Raw genomic sequence first — 20,988 nt, forward strand, 5'->3', positions numbered from 1 at the left:
GAAAAAAAAAAAGAATCAAGAGTTTGAAGATTGGCACCACCATGGCCAGCTATGTGAGTTTGGACACGCCACTTTTCTCTCTGTGTTTATTTCTACCCTGATAAAGGAGGGTGATGACTCCTACTTCACAGGTTGCTGGAAGATGAAAAGAGATGTGTGTACAGAGCACACTGTGCAGTGTCTGGCATAATGGAGGGCTCAATAAATGGCAGCTATTAGTGTTGTATTTCTGTTTTAACCTATTCTGAGCCTCTAAATGAGCTCCGCAGGCAATATGGAGAAAAGCCATCTAACTTACACTGTTAATTAATCAAAAATTCAATACTGAGTCCCTAAGTGTTAGCTCTGAGCTAAATATAATAGAGGTGGCAATGAATAGACACCACGCGGCTGCTCGCCTTAAGGAATGTTTGGTTCTGTTTGTAGGGTAAGAGCCGTTCGCACGTTTTTAATCAGTGAGTGCAACTGGTCGGAAAGGATGGTCCCTTCAGGATAGAGGGCTGGAGGAGCTCAGAGAAGGGAGGGGTCGGTGGGGCTGGGCTAGTGGGGGCAGGGCTGCCAGCACAAGAAAGAGCTGGGTGGAGAGGAGGCATCCCGTCTGAAGTTCCCATCCCTGCTGTGAGGATCACCTCCATGGGGTTGACTGTGATGGTGAGCGCAGAGTCGTCCCAGTCCATCTCGGCCTCCTTGACGGCCTCGGTCTCCTCGGTGAAGTGCTGGTGGGCAATCCGGACCCGGTACACCCCCATGGCCACCACAAACACCAGCATGCACACGGAGATGATGACGACCACTGTGGCAATGCTTGGGACCACTGGAACGAGGCAAGAATCCACACAACAGGGTGGGCTACTCACTTCTAGGTCACCATGAGGCATGAACAAAACATCCACGCACAGGTTAAAACCTGTCCTACCCCTTCCCAGCTGCAGAACTCGGGGTCAGCTCCTCACTCTGTCTGAGCTTCATGTTCCTTATCTACATGATGGACTTAATAATGCCTACCCCACGGGGAGCTGTGAGGAGGAAATGAAACAGTCTATGTGAGCTTCCCCATGGGCACAGAGTAGGCACTCGATAAAGGCAAGTTATTTTCTAATTCTTGCGTTCCCCCCAAAATTCTAGAGCAGCTGCTACTGAGAGCCAGGCTCGGTGGAGTTCTGCAGCAGCAGACACGGTGCCCAGAAGGCAGTAAAAGCACAGAGCAAGTGCTGGGACAGGAGTTTGGGGAGGGGATCCGAAATCCGGTCTACATGTGTGTGTATGTGACCACACGTAGGGGTTCGAGGGAAGCTTCAGGTAGGATGTGGCTTTGAGTTGGGCCTAAATGGACTTGCGAAATTTCACTCCAGCCCTTTGTACTAACCTCTGTTATTACATATTGTCTGCCACTTCTTGTTGACCTGACTGGTTCCCTACTGAGCTGTGGGGCTGCCTCCGAGCCAGGGTCCACAGCTTCTCCAGTGTCGGGTCCCTCCTTTAGTCCTGGGCATCTATGGCTGCTGCACCCTAAGTGTCTGTTTAGTAAATGGTCTTGAGACACAAGGATCACCTGGTGTCCTGAGGTCCCTCCTGCCATTTGACCTACCTGAACTGCGCTGGACACTAGTCCGAGGCTCGGGGTGGTGGACGGACTGGAGGAAGGGAGGCTGCACAATGAGGTGATTGACGTGTTCTTTGTCTGAGACTCTGACCTCACGCAGGACGCTGACCTGGGAAGAGCAGGGAGAGGTGCTGTTGACCGGGAGTGGCAGGTAGGCCAGTGGCAGCAGTCTTTCTGAATAAATGAGGGAAAAAGTGGGTGAGCGTGGGCTCCTCTCACGGCCACAGGACTCGCTCACCTCCAGGTTGAACTCATTGCTGGTATAGCGCCCATTGAGTTCCGAGCACTTGACCCTGAACCGCCGAGCCTCGAGGGAAGCTGGACGCCAGTTTCGGTAGCGGATGTGACGTAGCACCTGCTCATAGCGGCTCATGGAGCCCACACCTGTGTCAAGAGACCACACCTGTCGTAAGATAGCAGAAGAAGAGACGGGGAGACAGGCTGCAGCTACTGGGGCTTGTGGGTCCACTGAATTTGGCCAGGCTGACCGCTTAAGATGCTTAGGGGCAGACGAGGTGCTGAAGCAAAAGTTCTAAGGAGCGAATTCAACTGATTTACAGGATTACCACATAGAGTGGGCTCTGACCAGAATGTTTGGCCTCAATTTGCCAGATGTTGCTCTGATATTTTCTGAGATTAAATATAAGAGATGGTGGCAGCCACCTAGTTTCTATAGGAGACTTCTCCAAGTTGGGATGTGGTCCAGGTTCTCAAGATGCTGGTGTAACTCACCAAGTGAGGGGCTCAGAGGTGAATTTAATGGTGGGCGCACCGAGTGCAAGCCCTGGGCCCCGACTTCTGAAGGGCCCCACAAAACCTCAACTTTATACTTTTCTCTCTTTCTCTTTTTTTTTTAAGGGGCCCAGTCTTTTCTTCTGCACCCAGGGCCTCCACCGACCTTAATCCGCCTCTGGAGGGGCTAGAAGTCCATGCTCAGGGGTCAAGGCCCTAGCTCACTGGTCAGCAAACTCATTAGTCAACAGAGCTAAATATCAACAGTACAATGATGGAAATTTCTTTTGAGAGCCAAAGTTTTTAAATATTCACACGTGGTATTTTGTGGAAGAGCCACACTCAAGGGGCCAAAGAGCCGCAGTTTGCCGTAGCTGACACTACCTTCATAGGTGATGGCGTGCCACCATACTCATGAGTCCCTGAAAGGCCAGTCTAAGAGGCGACCACCAGGAGCAGGGGCTGAGCATGCTCTTACCATAGATGGAGTAGCCTGCAGTGGAGTTGGTGGCGTCAAGGTGTCGTTGGTGGAGCTCGCTGTGATTAAGCTCCAAGCACTCCTGTCTTGGGTCCAAGTCCCCTCCCAGTACCAAAATGTCACAGAAATCTAAGTTGTGAAGCATTTCTTCTAAGACTGCTGATTTGGGCGCTGTGGAAAGACCAACACGGGGGAAACACAGGCGTGAGGGCTGCTCAGACGGTCCTCTGGGACTGTACCCCAGACGACCACCTCCACTGCTGGGATGGGTGTCCAGGCGGCCCCTGAGGTTGGGCAGCATGAATTTGTGTGAAGGCATGATTACTATAGTCAAAAAGATGTGACTGTGAATACCAGCACTGCTACTGAGAAACCATTCAGTGTTGGAGAAACTACCTACCTTTCAATTTCCTCATCTGTAAAGAGGGCAAGGGTTTTTGAGAGAATTGAAATGGTGCCTGGCACATAGTAGGTGCTCAATAAGCAAGAGCTCTTATTTGAGGCCAGAGATAAGTGTCCCCCAACCATGCTTTTGTGGCTTTCTCCACGCAATCATGGTGTGTATCTATTGCTCCTGGTAGACTCAGAGGTTCTCATGGGCAGAAGCAGTCTTTATTACCAAGTCCTCAGTATCCCAGCCAAGCCCCGGCATGGAGCAGTATTACTATACATGGCTCAAATAGAGCTGCATGGTTAATATAGTTAAATATGTAAGTAAATTGGCCCCTGGCTGACTTTGGGGGGGGACCCTAAATTTCCCAAAAGAATGTATAAGTACTGGAATTCTGGGCAGGTTGGCAGTACTAACTTAAAATCTCACCTTAAAAGTGACTGGTATTGATGGAGTGACTGAGATGCACCAGGCTCTGTGCAAATAAAATCCTAACAGACAGACATTAGAGGACTGTTATGATCCCATTTTACTGATGGGAAGGTCAAAGGGGTGGAGTGGCTTGCCCAGGACACAGATAGTAGGGGAGGAGCTAAAGTAGAAACCATGACATTCTGATTCTACAGTTTGTAAAATCTTCACCTCTGGGCCAATAGTCTCCCAGTGTTTTTGATCTTGCAGCCTGTTATTGGAAAATTTGTGAACCGAGATCACTGGAATAAGTATATTTATTTATTTATAAAGAAGACTAGCATTTTGTGCATTATAAAACATTTATAAAAATAGAAATTATAAAGGATTCGCTGAAGACGAGAGAATTTTGTATTTTAATTTTTTAGCGACAAAAATATTTTTTGCTCTCTAGCTATGTATTATTATAAATACTTTCATAGGCTTAATTTTTAAATGCTTGCCAATCTCAATAGCTTCACGTGTCATTGGCAAAATCTAAAAGCACATTAGTATACATTTAAGACAGGTCTATCATTGACAATGGTGTATGTGTGCCTCTCTTTCAAATGGTCTTCTCATGGTTTCCACGCTTTTTTTTTTTGCCAGCTTCTGTGGGGTCGGGTTAGGGCATCATGCTCCTACTTCCCACTGTGGCCCACTGATAGCTCTTCCTACACAGGGGGCCCTTTTCTCATTGTTCCCTTGTGCTTGCATTGTGGGTGGCATCTTCCTTTGCACGTCCCTTGATTCCCACTGTGCTGAAGGGACTATGCTGGGCTCAGGGACTGCGAGGTGAATCATCACGGCTGAGACCTCATGGAGCTTCTGGTGGCATTTAGTGATCAGAGAGCAAAGCTGTGTGCTGGAGGGTGGCACTCTTGGGGCGTAAATGCAGGAGACCTGACCCAGGCTGGGGGTGAGTGAGGTGGTGGGGGAAGCCTTCTGGAGGAGGTGGGAGGGTAGGGACTTCGGCAGTAGTAACGAGGATGGCGGGGAGAGGAACCTTCCAGCGGAGGGGAGGGTAAGAGCAAACTGAGCTAACACAGACGCGCGTGAGGGAGGGCCGTGCGCGTGAGGGAGGGCCGTGCGCGTGAGGGAGGGCCGTGCGCGTGAGGGAGGGCCGTGGGAGGGCCGTGCGTGTGAGGGAGGGCCGTGCGCGTGAGGGAGGGCCGTGGGAGGGCCGTGCGCGTGAGGGAGGGCCGTGCGCGTGAGGGAGGGCCGTGGGAGGGCCGTGCGCGTGAGGGAGGGCCGTGCGTGCTGGGCTCGCCCATCCTCTGCACTGAAACAGCACAAAGAGTGGGTCACTGGGACAGAGGATGATGCTGGAGTGGGCCCTTCAGGCTTGGTGACAAATGCCGTTACCCTGTTTGTTTAAGGTACCCTTAATAATGGTTATTCTAACAATAGTGAGAGTAAAATTTTAAAAGTCCTAGAAGCGGATCTCAGGCACTTGGCCCTGTGCTCTGTGCGCATCTCATCAGTAGAAGGTAAGACAGGGACCCAGATCATTGCTCTTCCCTGCACTGCCTGTGGGTCATTGTCAGGCCTAGCAAATTCTGCCACTCTCCGTTATGGCCTCTGACCACTGAGATCGGAGGCCCTTTTTCTGATTTTAGCCACAAAGAAGGGCAATATTGTGATATTGTGGGAATATCACAACACCTAAATGCAGCTCGGGGTATACTAGGAAACTGCCCTGCCTAGATATGCAGTAAACACCAACTATTTTGTAAGCTAAGAAGGGCTGCTTCACGGGCACCCTCCCGTTGGCTAGGGACCAGCGTGGTTTAAGGCAGTGGGTAATTAGGTTACTTCAGAAGCAGCTCCTCAGGGACTCAGGCCCACTGACACCAGCACATCATTAGCCGCTGATGTTGGGGAGGAAGACGGAGAATTGAAAACATTCTCCTGGAGGAGACAGCAACGGACAGTTCTCAAACAGGTGTTTCCCTTAGATCTGAGTCCCAGGCTTCTCTCCCGCCCTGCCTGCCTTCCTTCTTTTCCCTGCCTCTCTCCACCTCCCTCAAGACGGGCATGTGCTGCAGCCGTCAGTGCCACTGCGTGTTCCTTGCTGGCAGACCATTCCAATCTCCTCCCCTCTCGCTGAACAGCCCTCCCAATAATGAAACTGCTGGAAAGAACAACAGGAAAGTTCCCCAGGAGCCTAGAGCAGTCAACCTTTTCATACCTACCGCCCACTTCTGTGTCTCTGTTAGTAGTAAAATTTTCTAACCGCCCACCGGTTCCACAGTAATGGTGATTTATAAAGTAGGGAAGTAACTTTACTTTATAAAATTTATAAAGCAGAGTTACAGCAAGTTAAAGCATATAACAATAATTATTAACCAAGTACTTTATGTCAGATTTTCACTAAGTTTGGCAGAATAAATCTTTATAAAACAACTTACTATAGTTAAATCTTTTCATTTACACTTTGGTTGCTCCGCTACTGCCCACCATGAAAGCTGGAACGCCCACTAGTGGGCGGGAGGGACCAGGTTGACTACCACTGGCTTAGAGTATTGCCGAACAAGTCTCTTACTGTGAATATGTTGGGATGTAGTTATGTTTATTCTCTGTGCTGCTTCTTTAGGTTTTCCTCTCATTACTGAAATAATCATACTCGCTATAGAACATTTTTCAGTTGCAGAAACAGACTGGCTTTTAGGCTCCTCAGAGCACATCATTGTTAGAATAAGGCGTGCTTTCTTTCTGGCATTTGCCCGAGTATGTTTTTCTTGACGTGGCTGAGATCAGTCTACATGTAGATACTCTATAATTTGCATCTTGCTTTTTGTCACTTACCGTGTAGTATAAATGCCTTTCCTCCAACATCACAGCACTTACACGGGGGAACCATGATGTGCTGAGCCATTCATTCCCCTCCTGTTCCTTATCTGTGCTGTTTCTGGGTCGGTTTGTTTGTTTTTGCTCTTGTAAATATCTCGCTATTGGGAACGATGGATACTGTTGTCCTGAACTATGATTTGACATGGTTGTGAGGACATAAGCCTGCTGCCTACAACCCAGGATGCCCCTGTACCTGTGATCTTCAAGTCACCTGGGGCGTCGGCTCTGGTAAAGGTGCTCACAATCTTGATGTCGGGGAAGAGGATCACCCCTCTGGCAGTTTCGAATTGGGCGGTGGGTCTCCAGAAGCGGTCCGTGCCACGGAGGGTGATCTGGGGCTCGATGGCCTGCAACACCATCACGTAGGCATCCACGTCGGGGATGCTGATGCACACGTCTTCTCCAAAGCACCTGGAGAGTGCACAGCCAACCATCCATCATGCGGCCGCAGACAAGGACTCCTACTGCCACCTCTAGTTCTTGACAAAGCATCCTAATTGCCGAAGAGTCTCCAAGATGTCAATAGACATTTAAGTTTAAAGATACATTGTAGTCGAAATGACTAGCAATCTAGGGACTTACAAAGATTGGCTCCTAGGAGAAATGGGAATTTTCTATACCAGCAACAAGTAACCATTAAACCTTTAATCATCCTTTAACAAAGTAATCAATGGCAGTGTTAATTAGATAGCAACTGCTTGTTTTGTGCATTAGGATTTGGCAAGCAAATTGTTGTCTAACTGGTCAGTACAGCCACCTTACTCTGTGAGGCCACAGGGCTGAACTCTCCTGCCACCACCGGGATGTGACCTCTCTATGAGGAAGTCACACAAGTGTGCCTGTGTCAGGTATGCCAGCAGAGTGTTACTGTAGTCATGCTCTCTTTCTCCGATACACTGACACAAAAAATCCAGGCAGCAGAAGGTGTGATGACAGAGCAAAGCCCAGGAAATTAGACAGACAAGGGTCCATGGCCTGGATCTGCCACTCCTGGGCTGGGTGGCTCCGGGCAAGATACTTGACTCCCATGAACCTCAGTTTCTTCATCTATAGAATAGGAATGACAATAATGAATTACCTTATAATAAGGCGGCTTCTTTCCTATGAGTTGTCGCATTTAATCCTTGCGACAGTGGGTAATTCACTGTCGCAAGGATTAAATGCGACAACTTATAGGAAAGAAGCTGCCCCAGAGCCTGCATCCTGGTTGGAGCTCAGTAAATGTTGACGGACGTGATACTTACCTGAGACCTCACCAGGCATGCACGTCATTGGCACTCTCTGCTGGTCATCTAGGCCAGTGGTACCCAACCTTTTTTTGGGCCACGGACCGGTTTAATGTCAGAAAATATTTTCACGTACCGGCCTTTAGGGTGGGATGGATAAATGTATCACGTGACCGAGACAAGTGTCAAAAGTGAGTCTTAGACGGATGTAACAGAGGGAATCTGGCCATTTTTAAAAAATAAAACATCATTCAGACTTAAATATAAATAAAACGGAAATAATGTAAGTTATTTATTCTTTCTCTGCGGACAGGTACCAAATGGCCCATGGACCGGTACTGGTCCACAGCCCTGGGAGTTGGGGACCACTGATCTAAGCCAAGACTTAGACTACAGTGGAGAACCCCAGGGTCCAGCTGCATGCTCTGGGTACACTGGGTGGCAGCCATCCTCCTGCATCCCTTGGGAAAGTTCCCGAGGAAAGGGGAGGCTGGGTGGATCCCATGCTGAGTACTCGCTCTTCTCTGGGTGGGTGAGGTGTGGGACTGTGGTGTGCTCCTGTCCCTGGTTTTCTTTGGCCTTTGCTGCACCAACCCCATATGCTACAGTGGACACTCCTCCTGAAGCCAGTTTATGGAAGCCTGGCCCCAGAGCTGGAGACTGGCCAGTCTGGTCCCTCTTCTTCACTGCAATGTGATGCTGACCTGAAGGCGCCTGCTCCCTACCCCAGGCCTCCAGGGAGGGCCTTTAGAGTGGACGGGAGAGCTGCTCCATTGAAAGAACTGTTGAACGTAACTGCTGCCTGTGGGCCAGGCCCCAGCAACGGGCCGTCATTATTTCCCACCCTTGTCCCTATCTTTTCGGGTCCTTCTCCTGGCTCCGGATACAAAGTGATATCCCACCACCTCCCAGGAGGTTTTCTGGGGTCCACTTCCTAGCTGTCAATGGCAGCCGCTGTGGCTGAGAAATGATTTAATAAGCCAGTAAGGGAGTTATCCACAGGCTTCAGTAATAGTCTTATCTCATTTTTTTTTTTTTTTTTGGTATTTTTCCAAGGTAAGAACCTGGGGGTGGCAGACAGACAGACTCCTGTATGTGCTCGACCGGGATCTACCCGGCATGCCCACTAGGGGGCGATGCTCAGTCCATCTGAGACGTTGCACTGCTGCAACCAGAGCCATTCTAGTGCCGGAGGCAGAGGTCACAGAGCCATCCTCAGCACCCGGGCCAACTTTGCTCCAATGGAACCTTGGCTGTGGGAGGGGAAGAGAGAGAGAGATAGAGAGAAAGGAGAGAGGTGGAAGGATGGAGAAGCAGATGGGTGCTTCTCCTGTGTTCCCTGGCCAAAAATCGAACCGAGGGCTTTCACACACCAGCCCGACACCCTACCACTGAGCCAACCAGCCAGGGCTTATCTCCTTATTTTAACTCTGCTCCTAGGGACAAGAAGCATGCCTTCAGCCTTTCCCTTGCACACTCACAGTATTTAGGAGCTCTACAAGACTGAGTTAGTTAATGTAATTAATCAACACGGTCAAGCACCTATATGCACCAGGCATTGTACCCTTATCTCACAGCACTTGAAACCCAGCTCTCTGAGAACGTACAGAATGCAGTGCCTTCTCGGCACTAAATCAGGTACAGAAGAAAACAGAGACAGTGGGTTTGAGTTGGCAAAACAATAGAATACTTTCTTTAAGAAGCAAACAGGAGAGTAAAGATCTAAGGGGAATCCTCATAGGGGCAGCAGAGACGCTGGGAGCAGCTGGAGAGAGGCGAATCCTGTTTTGCAAGGGGAGCACCCCCGGAGAGCAGCCCCGGGACTCAGCAGCACCCAGGCTGACTGGCAGACACTCACTGGACTTTGGAAGAGACTCTGAGGCGCCGCACACCCGCGGTCGGGAACTGCCTGGAGTTGATATAGGAGACCTTCTGCAGGGCCCGGTTGATGTTCCCGATGTCGTCACCTTCCATCACCAGGGTGGACTGTGAAGGGTTGAAGTGATACTGGAAAACAGCAGGGTGTCACAGGAGAGAAGGACCGACAATGCAATGTACCCAGGCCCATGGACACCCCTTCCACCTCCAGGAGAAGGCTGTGGAGGCATCTCAAAGCATCTGCCTATTACCTGCTTGGTGGGCTGCAGGACCCTCCCTGCTAAGGCCCCACAGATTATAAACACCCACAGGATGGAATTCTGAAATCTCAGTCACAGTGCTCTTGACGTTCAGTCCTTCATGGGTGGTCCATGCTCTGTGCTACTTTGGGGTCCTGACTAGAAACTTGGCGCTTTGGGTCCTTTCACTGTTCTTGTCTTTGGCCTTGATCTGCCCTTCAATTCACCCTTCATTCCACTTCTGGACCCATGCCCCACCATCTTAGCTCCAACCTTCAAGCTCTTTTTTTTTTTTAGTTAATGGCTTTCCTTGGTGTTGCTTGCTTGCTTGGTACCAAACTCTGGATTCCTATGAGTTTTACTCATTTGCTGTGTACATACACATCTGCCAATTGCCCTAGGTTTGTTATCTATTCAGTCCGTTCTGAGTCCCTGGTATTCCACACCTGGTGAAGGTCCAGGGCTACGGTCTTTCTCACTGAGCCGTGTGGGTCCTCTAACTAGGTAAACAAGATTCAAACTTCTGCTTCTCCATGTACCCCTTCAACCAGCTACTCTTCTTTCAATGGAACATGGAAAGAATGGCTTTCATTCTGGTTTAAGTTAGCGAGCTTGACATACTTCTGATCAAGAATTATTAGAAACTACTATAAACAAGATGTCCGGCACATATCTATAGATTTAGATAATGTATCCAATGCTCATGTGACAGGAAAGAGGGACACATGAATAAATTTTTCTGTGCCTACTTGGCAATAATTATTTATTTTTTGAATAGATAATATAGCATATTGTTCAAATGTATATATTTTTATATATGCTAAGTGGAAGTATCCATCTCATTTCTATCTCCTATCCACCCACCTTCTCCAACCCCATCCCAGAGTTCATCACTGTTATACTAACTCCTTACAGACAAATTGCATTATTGTTCATAATTAGTTGCTTCTCCTCCTGACAAGTGGCTTATACATGCCTGTCTTACTGTCAACAGGCTTTATCATGTGATTACAGTGCTTTTCAATCAGTAGTCTGTGAACCAGTCTGCCAGAAATTTCATGCTGGTCCATGAAAGAGTTAACCACACTGATGTTGTGTGACTATTATAGACCCAATGATCTTAGATGAATTCAATAACAGGGTGATTTCTGCCTTAGCGGTCCCTGAAATAATTCTCCTATTTTCACCAATCTCTAAGGGTGATAAGGTTGAAAACCACTTAGGTATGGTACCCTTCCCTGCTGGCCATACATTTTTGCCCTATTGCACTCCGCAGTGGTCAGGTGACTTGCTTGGCCAACGAAATGTGGGCAGAGTATTGTTTGGTTGACACCCATGTGGAAGCTTTAACAGCCAGTTCACGTTTGCTGTGTCGCTTTCCCTCTGCCATGAAACCCGCAGAGTTCCCTTAGTACCTGGTCCATCAGCCCGGTCGCAGTGAGAGTGCCGTGAGCTGCAGCTCCGCTTCGTGACACTCTCACTGTGAGACATTAGAGCTGTTATAGAAGCCACTGAAAATTGTAAGGCATCTGTTACTGCATCATCATCTCACCTACCCTGACAGTTATACTTAAGTATACTTATGGTCATATAATCAATGCCTATAGATTTCCTATTCTCCTTTCTTACACTAAAGGTAACTTTTTTACATACTATACTATATCTTTGCTTTTTCATTTAGCTCATATCTTGGAGCTGTTTCTGTATTAGCACATAATAAGCTTCCTTATTTGATATTAAATAATTATTTATATTATTTAATATTTATTTAATTCTTCACTTTCATTTAGTATTAAATAAATTAATTTTTTAAATCAGTCTTCTAATATGAACATTTGAGTTGTTTTCCAATCTTTTTCTAATAATGCCATAATGAATAGTCTTGCACAAATAACAGTTCATAGGTATGTATATATATCTGTAGAGTTTCCCTACAAGTGAAATTGCTAGATCAAAGAGGTATATACATATCTTATATGTAGTGTGCATAGGGGTGCAGTGTGCATAGGGATTTTTTCATAGTTTTTTTATAGTCCGGCCCTCCAACGGTCTGAGGCACAGTGAACTGGCCCCCTGTGAAAAAAGTTTGGGGACTCCTGGCATAGGGCATCCCTGAAAGACGATGAACTTTGTGGACGCCAGCCCCCAGTTCCTACACAAACTACGGAGTACACCTTCAGACAATATACTTCTCCTTTCTGGACTTTATTTCCTCATTTAAAATAATGAGGACATTAATCTCTACCTGCCTGGGGCTTAAATGAGATAATGTATATAAAGTGTCAATTGATGGTAGCTTTGATCGTAATTCTCAATATTGTAATTATTTCTGCGCTGCGTCTTTGCCTGTGCTGGCCCCCCTGCCTTCACTGCTCACCTTCCCCCTCGAGCCAGTTCCCTCCTGTCCTGAAAGCCCTGCGTAGGTCCCGTCCAGCTGTGGTGTCTGGTCACAAGCAGCACTCCCTGTGCCGGGTGCAGGAGCGCCCTGGAATACGCAGGTGACACTGCCCTCAGCCTCTGGCTGGCTTCTCTCCTGCACTGGGTGATCCACTAGCTTCCATGCTCCGGCGAGTCATTCTATGTAGTTCTGAGTGGTTACAAATCACCTGATTCAGACTTGAGCAGATTCAAGGTCATTCTTCTAAAAACACCACTTAGGTTCCCAGAGAGTTTTCTACCCCATCACCTTCCCAGCGATAGCAGTTTTGAGGCGCTGTTGCTGTGTGTCTCCCTGTCTGTCTGCCACCCCCAGCAGACTGTGGGCACCTTGAGGGCAGGGTCTTCTGACTTTTCTCAGCGACAACTCGGGGTCTAGCACATGACAAGCATGAGACAAGGTGATGACCCCTGCAGAGGATGCCAATCTCTGAGCCCCGCATCAGAGCTGAACAGAAAAATCAAGCAGTTCTTCCAGAGGGGTGGATCGCCATCAGCCCGTGGCAATCATCAGAGGGCCCCTTCCCACTGCACCACCTCGGGAGAAGACAGGTTAGGGCATGTGTTGGATCTTCAGTTTACACCCTGGTCTGGTTGCCAGCACATCCCAAGGACTGCCACAGGGCCTAGCCATCAACATAGTTCTTGCGGGATCAGTAAAACCTTCTATTAAATAAGTTTCTTCTGTTTTAAACTATAGTGTTTATAGCCCTGTGGCATGACTGAGGGCTGGTCTCTGGTTGTGTGGGACATAGGGTGATACTGGCATTACCACAGGGGCAAGTGGTGGCTTCCTGGGACCCAGCAAAGGATGACAGCATTCACTGTCTTCTGGGAAACTTATGCTCTAGCCACAGTGGTTCCTTTCTTTAAGCCTAGAAACTGCTAGAGAGAAGGCCTTGCAGAGTGGTCAGCTCTGAAGGTTGGCCTGTGTCACCAGCCACTTGCAGGCTGGGACCTGGGTGAAATTCCTGCTCAAAGCCCTGGCCCACTCTTTGAGGCAGGCTGGCCTTGCCATTCCCTTGGGCTGGGCCGGAAAATTTGCCACGTTAGAGGCTTCTCTGTGACGGCTGTCACCCAGGCTTGCTTTTCAAAAGAAGCAGGGACAGCAGCAACGCCAAGTGCAAGGCCAACCCAGCTGGAGAAGGAAATTAGGTTTGATAAGGGAGATTTATACCTGTATTTATATCTATGTCCATGTCTATATCTGTGTCTATATCTATTTCTCATCTATCTTTACTAAATCTAATATACAAATATAATATATATAAAGATATACATAAAATTCAATTCTTACAAATCACTGCAAAACACTAAGTCCATTCTTACCTGAGGGAAGTAGGGCTTAAAGGACAGAAGTACCTTGCCCAAGACCACCCAGCTAGTAAATGTCTACGCCGTGTGTGAACTAAGCATTGTTTTGTTTTAAAGTTCCCGCTCTTTCCTATACTCCTCCACACCGTGCGGGTGACGGATTTGCGGGGGTCATGCTATGGGACTCAGAACAGGGTATTCCTCGGGAAGGCGGCTATTCCACAGTGTCTTGTCTTCCACAAGACAGCAACCACCCCACCAGTTAATGCCCCCAGACATGCTAGAGAGATACTCAGAAACAGGAACGATCTAAGGGAAAACCGAGCTGGGCCCTGTGAGAAGACAGGAAGTTTTCTTAATCGCAGGAGAATTTCATTTCTTTCAAATAACCAGAGAGGAGGCAGGGGACCAGGAACCCATACAGACAGTAACAGTCAATATTCAGAAACAAAATGAAGGATAAATGGAGGAAGAGCAGGCAGGTAAGGCAGGAAGTTTTAATAATTTTAAGAATGCCTTCTAATCCGAGTTTGGACTAGTCCCTGAGCCCCAATCTCTTTATTTCTGAAATAGGGTCACACTGTTTAATTTGTTGTGAGGAGTACAGATAATGAACTTGAAATAGCCCCAGTGGGCGCACTAAATTGTGTCTTATCATTAACTTCTCACACAGTGCTCCAGTTCTTGCTAGCTGAGCCCTAGGGTGTAAAGGATCCTTTGAACAGACTGTTGGTGACAGGGGGCATCCTGCCAGTCAAACCAGTCTTTCCCCCTCACCCCCACAGCGTTCTGTGTCACTTAGTTTAGCACCTCCTCTTTCACAGGCTATGACTGCTCTACAGCATAGAAATTGTGATGCTTCTCAACTTATAAGTCTAAGGATGTGTGGTTTTTAAGTTCAGCATCTTTGGTTCATTTGTTTTGTCGTGCTTGGAGTCCTGAAACTGTGAATCTGTGGAGCAGAGAAGACCCGCTCGGGTCAGGGAGAAAATCCAGAATCAGACAGAGACGAAGGGTTGGAAGATGGATTTCTGTATCACTAGCTTGACAAAACACTAAGGAAACAACAGCAACAAGGATCAAACCCTAGGCTCTGTATGTGAGGCTGTGTAAAATGTGCCATGGGGCTTGCTGGACCAGTTGTGGTAGAACAGACTGCCTTTCCACTGTGAGTGTTCTTCAATGACAGGTGACTAGCTATTGAAGCACCTGTATGTGCGTCGTGTATGTATTTAATGCACATTAATCAATGCTCTGGAAAGCCATTCTTGCCTTGCCCTGTCTGTGCTCTACCATCATGCCCCTCTGACCCGATCTCCAGGGTGAGCATCCTAAATCCCACACCCCCCTAGATCATGCTCCCTTGCCTGGGGTACTTCATGGCTGCCTGCTGCTGAGAAGAATAATAGAAAGCTAACACCTAAACATACTTAACAAGGCCTCATGATGTGGCCTCTGCTTACCTCTCTGGACACACTTTCCATCTTTAGTCCTGCAATTCGTACACTCCTAACACTGCCTAGAGTGACGGCCCTGCCCTCTCCCCCTCCTCCACTCCCTACCTTTTCCCTGGTTGGTTCCTACCCATCCAAAAACTGCTCAGACTTTGCCTCCTCCCGGGAGCCTCCCCTAACTGCCATTCCCCCAAGTTCTGGAGCTCAGAAGCAGGACTGAGTTTCCTGAAGACCATAAGCTTGGAACACTCATATTTGCATCCCTCTATCCAGCCGAGAACAGAATACAAGGGTGTGTCTGTGGTGTTTGCTGACTTACTATAACTTAAACAGAAACTTGATGTGCTTAGCTCACCAGCCCCTCCAGTTATCACACAGGACAGTTGCCCAAGCCCCACCTGCAGCTTAAATAAGAGGGCTCTCTGCTGGAGGGCGGCCACCTGTCTAGGAGAAGCAGGCTCAGGGAAGGAGGGGGGGGACATGGGACACAGGGTGGAGCTCCACAGGCAGCGCTGGGCGGGGATGGGAAGTGGGCTGGGGAACCTCTGCTCTGCTCACACCCTCCTCGGAAATGCCTAAGCAGGGAAACTTCAGAGCGGCTGGGCCTCAGGGGGCTGCCCTATGCAGAGGGACGGTCACCTGCTTCCGGAGAGGAGGCCACAGGGCTGCCTGCTCTGATGGGCTCCCTATGATCAAGTGGGGGCTACCATGATGTTTATCCTGCTCCTTGCTCAGGATCCCAGGGGCCTCCTGCTGGCAGGTGCTCCTGAGATCCAGGTGAGGCCGGAACCACCCCTGCCTGTCAGGGAGGCACAGGCCAAGGCACAGGGGGCCACATCCTGACCTCTCAGGAGGCGCTTTTGTCAGCATGCAGCTTTGGTTCTCTTGGATTATTCGAATGTTTTTATTTTGCGTGCATGATAAAAATTGTGAATGTTTACATTTCCTTTCCTAGCCAGAGATTGCTCAGAGCCCAGCCGACGCCTCAACTAAACAAAGAGAAACCCAGCTGTTTCAGGAACAAAGGAAGTGATTCCCGGAGGACAAAGACGCTCAGACAATGTGCTGGAGGAAGAAGCTAGAGGAAGAGGATTTATTAGCCGACGGAGTGGCTCAGGGTGCCCCAATAGGCACCGAGACAGGAGCTCCCTGAGGGTGGCTTTCTTGAGTCTTATATACCTTTTACAGCCTTCATGTGAAAGGTGCCTGATCCCTTTGTCTGCTGATCCCTACCTGCACCTCGTGTCTCCGGGAGGGGAGGGGCTGTGAGGGGAAGGTTCAGACCCTTTGTCCCCACTACTTACAAATCCTGTTTTCCTTGCCTGTGTTGCAAATTGTTTCAGAAAGCTGATAGAGGAGCTGCATGGCTGTACTTGGTTACTTTTTAAACTGACTTAGTTTTTCATGCCCTTCCATTCTCCCAGTGACCTCCACATCTGCTTTCTAATTCCACCCCACCGGGAAGGGCCTTCCTTTCTAATTTGTATCTTACATGGTCTAAACATGTTATTTTTAAAAATATCTTTGAGTGTATTCTTGCATGCTGCTTCAGTTCCTCAGGGAAATAAACAACAAAGCAAGCAAGCAACCCACCAACAAGTGAAATATAACATCTCCTTCCCAATAGACATTGAGCACGGGCCTGCTTTGGGGGAGTGAACTGTTTATCCATTCACAAGGGCTTCCTCTAGGAATTTCAGGAGATGGCAGCAGGAGTCACAGTCCATCATGCAGTCACAGTCACTAATCTCCCCTTGTGGCAGCACCTTGGCTGTGACTTCACCTCTGTGCAACCGGACAGGAGAGGACTCCATTTCTGGAGTGCACTGGCCCTGGGCAGACTCCTCCTCACAAATCTCATTGGGGGTGATGCCGGCTCCTTCCTTACCTTTATTCCCTGGCCGAGGCTTTCCAGGGAATTAATATCCAGCCCTTCCTTGCAGGCCTGCAGGCAGGAAATCACCTTCTGACTCTCCATCTTTCCAGGGCGGATGGTGAGACTGGCCAGGCTGCCATGGAAGAACTGGGCAAACCGCGGCTTGGTGACCTCTCCGCCTAAAGGATAAGGAAGCTCTGTTACCTGCCCTGTGAGACCGGCTCGGAACACCACGTCAAGGCACCGCCTGGCCATGGGCCCAAGGACACAGTGACTGTGTCTTCATGGTGGTGAGCCTGGTGGCCGGATTCTCCACAGGAGGATGTTATGCCACCGGTACCTTGGCACTCTCAGCTGTACTTGATATGGGAGTCCTGGAATTTCTGAATTTGAAAATAGTTACTTTCAGAGACATAAGCTTTCTTAGAAGACAGGAAGGCCCTACAAAGTAAAAATGGCAGGAAGAAAGAGGCCATTGATTAAAAGCCTGCCATGTGCCAGGCTGTGTGCTGGGAACTTGACCTGAGCAAACCTACAAAGATGGTATCATTGTTTCCAACTGACTCCTGAGACTCGAAAGGTTGAGGAACTTGCCCCAGGACACAGCTAAACACCAAAGCTTGTACTCTGGCCCTGGCCTGTCTGACTCCAAAGCCGGAATTTGTTTCCCTATGTTCCACTAAGAGGCTGGCAGGCCTTTGGGGGATCCCAGAAACCTTACGTCCATGGGCGCTGGCTCTCTTGAAATCCATTGACGTCTCATCAGCTCAAATTCAGGTTCTTTGGCTTATAAGGACATCCATGAGTCTGTTCGTCCTCTGACGTTCTTTTCATGGCTTATTCCTGCTTTCTAAAGTTCTCTGCTGACTAAGTGGAGTCCAGTCTGAGCTGGGGTCCACTCTTCAGCATGGGAAATTGTTCAATGTGGCTTGTGTTGCAAAGCCGGCCTGCAAGTAACCTCCTCATAATTTCTCCATGGTTTTCCAAGTTGGGCCTCCAGGGGGAGGCCTGCCACACTGACGGCCCTGAGCACAGACCCCCTCCGTCTCTGGGCGGCCTTCACCGACACGTGTAGTCTTGATCTGGCACCTTCACTGTTCGGAGAAGAAGCAGAGCATAGGAAAGAGGCACTGGGGTCAGACATTAGCTGTGCTAATTCCCTGGGAGAGTTTTGTAAGCTCCCTGAGCCCTCTGCTTGCTTGGCGGGGACCCCTGTGGGTTTCGTTCCCCTTCTGGTTCTCCTGTGCTCTCCAGCAGGTCCTGCAGCTTGCCCCGTGCCCCTCGGCTCCTGCAGTCCGGGGCCAGCACTTCCCCCAGCACAGTGTCCTCCAGTAAGACACCTGCCTGTGAAGAACTGTCCCAACAACCCAGAGAGCAGATCTGTGAAAAGTTCTGCCTGACACCACAGTGACCTCTCTGCCCTTCAGCGAGCCATGCCGCCATGTCAGCCAAGTCTGGTCTCAGCCTCGAGGGAGGGGGCAGAGGCGTCTGCCTTGGGCACCCTCTCTCAGCTCTGGCTTAATGGTGCTCCTGACACCTGGATTCCTAGAGTGTTTAGAGTTCTACTTCTTAGTAGCCAATCCTTCATTATTCCAATCCTATGTTACAGTGAATAATTCTTTCCATTTCCTGCTCAGATTACTGTGTAAGGTTTCTCTCTCCTAATTGAGTCTGAACTGATATACCCTCTGTGTTTGCACATAGACCTTACTTAGCTCAACACCTGTTCCTCTTCACATTGAGAAACCACCTCCAAACTGCTCAGGGTGGCAAATCCACTGGTCCTTTGAGGCCCCTTAAGCCCTCTGTCCCTTGCTGCTCACAGAAACCTTTCATGAGCCCCTGCCCACTGTGCCTCCCCCTGCCCTCAGCCCCTGCCCACTGTGCCCTCCCCCTGCCCTCAGCCCCTGCCCACTGTGCCCTCTCCCCGCCCTCAGCCCCTGCCCACTGTGCCCTCTCCCTCTGCCCTCAGCCCCTGCCCACTGTGCCCTCCCCCTGCCCTCAGCCCCTGCCCACTGTGCCCTCTCCCTCTGCCCTCAGCCCCTGCCCACTGTGCCTCCCCCTGCCCTCAGCCCCTGCCCACTGTGCCCTCTCCCTCTGCCCTCAGCCCCTGCCCACTGTGCCCTCCCCCTGCCCTCAGCCCCTGCCCACTGTGCCCTCTCCCCGCCCTCAGCCCCTGCCCACTGTGCCCTCTCCCTCTGCCCTCAGCCCCTGCCCACTGTGCCCTCTCCCTCTGCCCTCAGCCCCTGCCCACTGTGCCCTCTCCCCCTGCCCTCAGCCCCTGCCCACTGTGCCTCCCCCTGCCCTCAGCCCCTGCCCACTGTGCCTTCTCCTCTCCCTCAGCACCCTGAGCTCTAGAACACTAAGTTCATTTCAGTATAGCCCTCACAACCTGGCATTGCTAGTTACTGGTTTATTTGTGTTTTACGTCTTCAATCACTTGTAAAGGTGGTTCTCAACCTTGACTGAATATCTTAATTATCTGGGGATCTTTAGAAAATCAAACAGGTTCTGGTGCTGAGTCCCACCGCCAGAGGCTGAGACTAATTGGTGTAGGGCTCCTCAGGTGAGTCAAACATGAAGTCAAAGTTAAGAACCACCAAGCTATAAGCTTCTTGCAGTTGGGCCTTCTGCAAACGCCTATATCTTGTCTTTCCTTGAGCCACCGCAGGCTTCTTCTTGCCACTCTTGGCACACCGCTAGGATATATTTGTTTAAGTCTGCCTCTTAGATGTCAGAGAGCACTCATGCATTAGTCCTTATAATGAAGACAATACTGGACAGGTATTTGGGGCTGAAGGGTGCAAGAGGCACTTTGTATAAGCGGCTCATTTATTCCTCTCAACAACATGGGGCCCCTTGTGATGTCCCGGCAGCCTGCACTCTGACTGGCACTCAGCAGACATTTCATAATTGTTTGCCGATTTGCAGTTAAGAACCAACAAGGTATGGGCATTGTGGTCTCTCCAACATCCGTCTCACTCTTGTCCTCTTGTAGTGGCAGCCCTGAGGATGGAGGGTTGACTCAAGCTCCAGGGGTGGCTTCAATTTAGTCAGAGCTTATCAGGTTGTCCTGTCTCCATTGCTCCAGTGACTGAATCAGGCATGGACTTGGGACCCCGTACCAAGGTGAAGTTCCCAATAACCCAAGGGTCGGGAACCTATGGCTCGCGAGCCAGATGTGGCTCTTTTGATGGCTGCATCTGGCTCGCAGACAAATCTTTAATAAAAAAATAATAATGTTAAAAATATAAAACAGGCCCTGGCCGGTTGGCTCAGTGGTAGAGCGTCGGCCTGGCGTGCGGAAGTCCCGGGTTCAATTCCCGGCCAGGGCACACAGGAGAAGCGCCCATCTGCTTCTCCACCCCTCCCCCTCTCCTTCCTCTCTGTCTCTCTCTTCCACTCCCGCAGCCAAAGATCCATTGGAGCAAAGATAGTCCAGGCGCTGGGGATGGCTCCTTGGTCTCTGCCTCAGGCGCTAGAGTGGCTCTGGTCGCAACAGAGCGATGCCCCGGATGGGCAGAGCATCGCCCCCTGGTGGGCATGCCGGGTGGATCCCCGGTCCGGCGCATGCGGAAGTCTGTCTGACTGCCTCCCTGTTTCCAGCTTCAGAAAAATACAAAAAAAAAAACAAACACACACACACACACACACACACACACACATATAAAACATTCTCATGTATTACAATCCATTCATTTCCTACCGCTCATGTTCATGGTTGCAGGTGGCTGGAGCCAATCACAGCTGTCCTCCGGGACAACACCAAACTTTTATTGGATAATGTGTAATGTACACGGGTCATTGTATGGCTCTCACGGAATTACATTTGAAAATATGTGGTGTTCATGGCTCTCTCAGCCAAAAAGGTTCCCGACCCCTGCAATAAGCTATGGGTGGTGATTCAGGAATATTGATGAGATCAAATTCAGGCCAATGAGGTGAGAGAAGAAATTGAATGGCTGCTTCTGGGAAAGAGTTTCCATTTTCTCTCCAGAAAGCTTCTGGAACCTACTCTTGCTCTATCTCTCTGGTATCGTTATGTGAAAATGGAAGGC

General features: G+C 49.5%; 1 protein-coding gene across 3 annotated transcripts in view; it reads right to left on the reverse strand.

The window, feature by feature from the left end:
* Positions 1–20,988, reverse strand: part of CLSTN2 (calsyntenin 2) — a 670,874-nt gene that overhangs the window by 12,495 nt on the left and 637,391 nt on the right. The window contains exons 10-16 of one of the 3 annotated variants that reach the window (XM_066350512.1): positions 16,943–17,109; positions 9,592–9,740; positions 6,719–6,918; positions 2,814–2,984; positions 1,842–1,987; positions 1,589–1,712; positions 630–814 (exon numbers count right to left, since the gene is read on the reverse strand). In XM_066350512.1, coding sequence (XP_066206609.1) covers positions 630–814; positions 1,589–1,712; positions 1,842–1,987; positions 2,814–2,984; positions 6,719–6,918; positions 9,592–9,740; positions 16,943–17,109 — 1,142 coding nt within the window. Of the gene's footprint in view, positions 1–629; positions 815–1,588; positions 1,713–1,841; positions 1,988–2,813; positions 2,985–6,700; positions 6,919–9,591; positions 9,741–16,942; positions 17,110–20,988 lie in introns of those variants that run through there. The other 2 variants (XM_066350511.1, XM_066350513.1) reach the window with 2 other exon arrangements.

Source organism: Saccopteryx leptura, chromosome 10 (assembly GCF_036850995.1).
Source record: "Saccopteryx leptura isolate mSacLep1 chromosome 10, mSacLep1_pri_phased_curated, whole genome shotgun sequence".
Classification (NCBI taxonomy): Eukaryota; Metazoa; Chordata; class Mammalia; order Chiroptera; family Emballonuridae; genus Saccopteryx; species Saccopteryx leptura.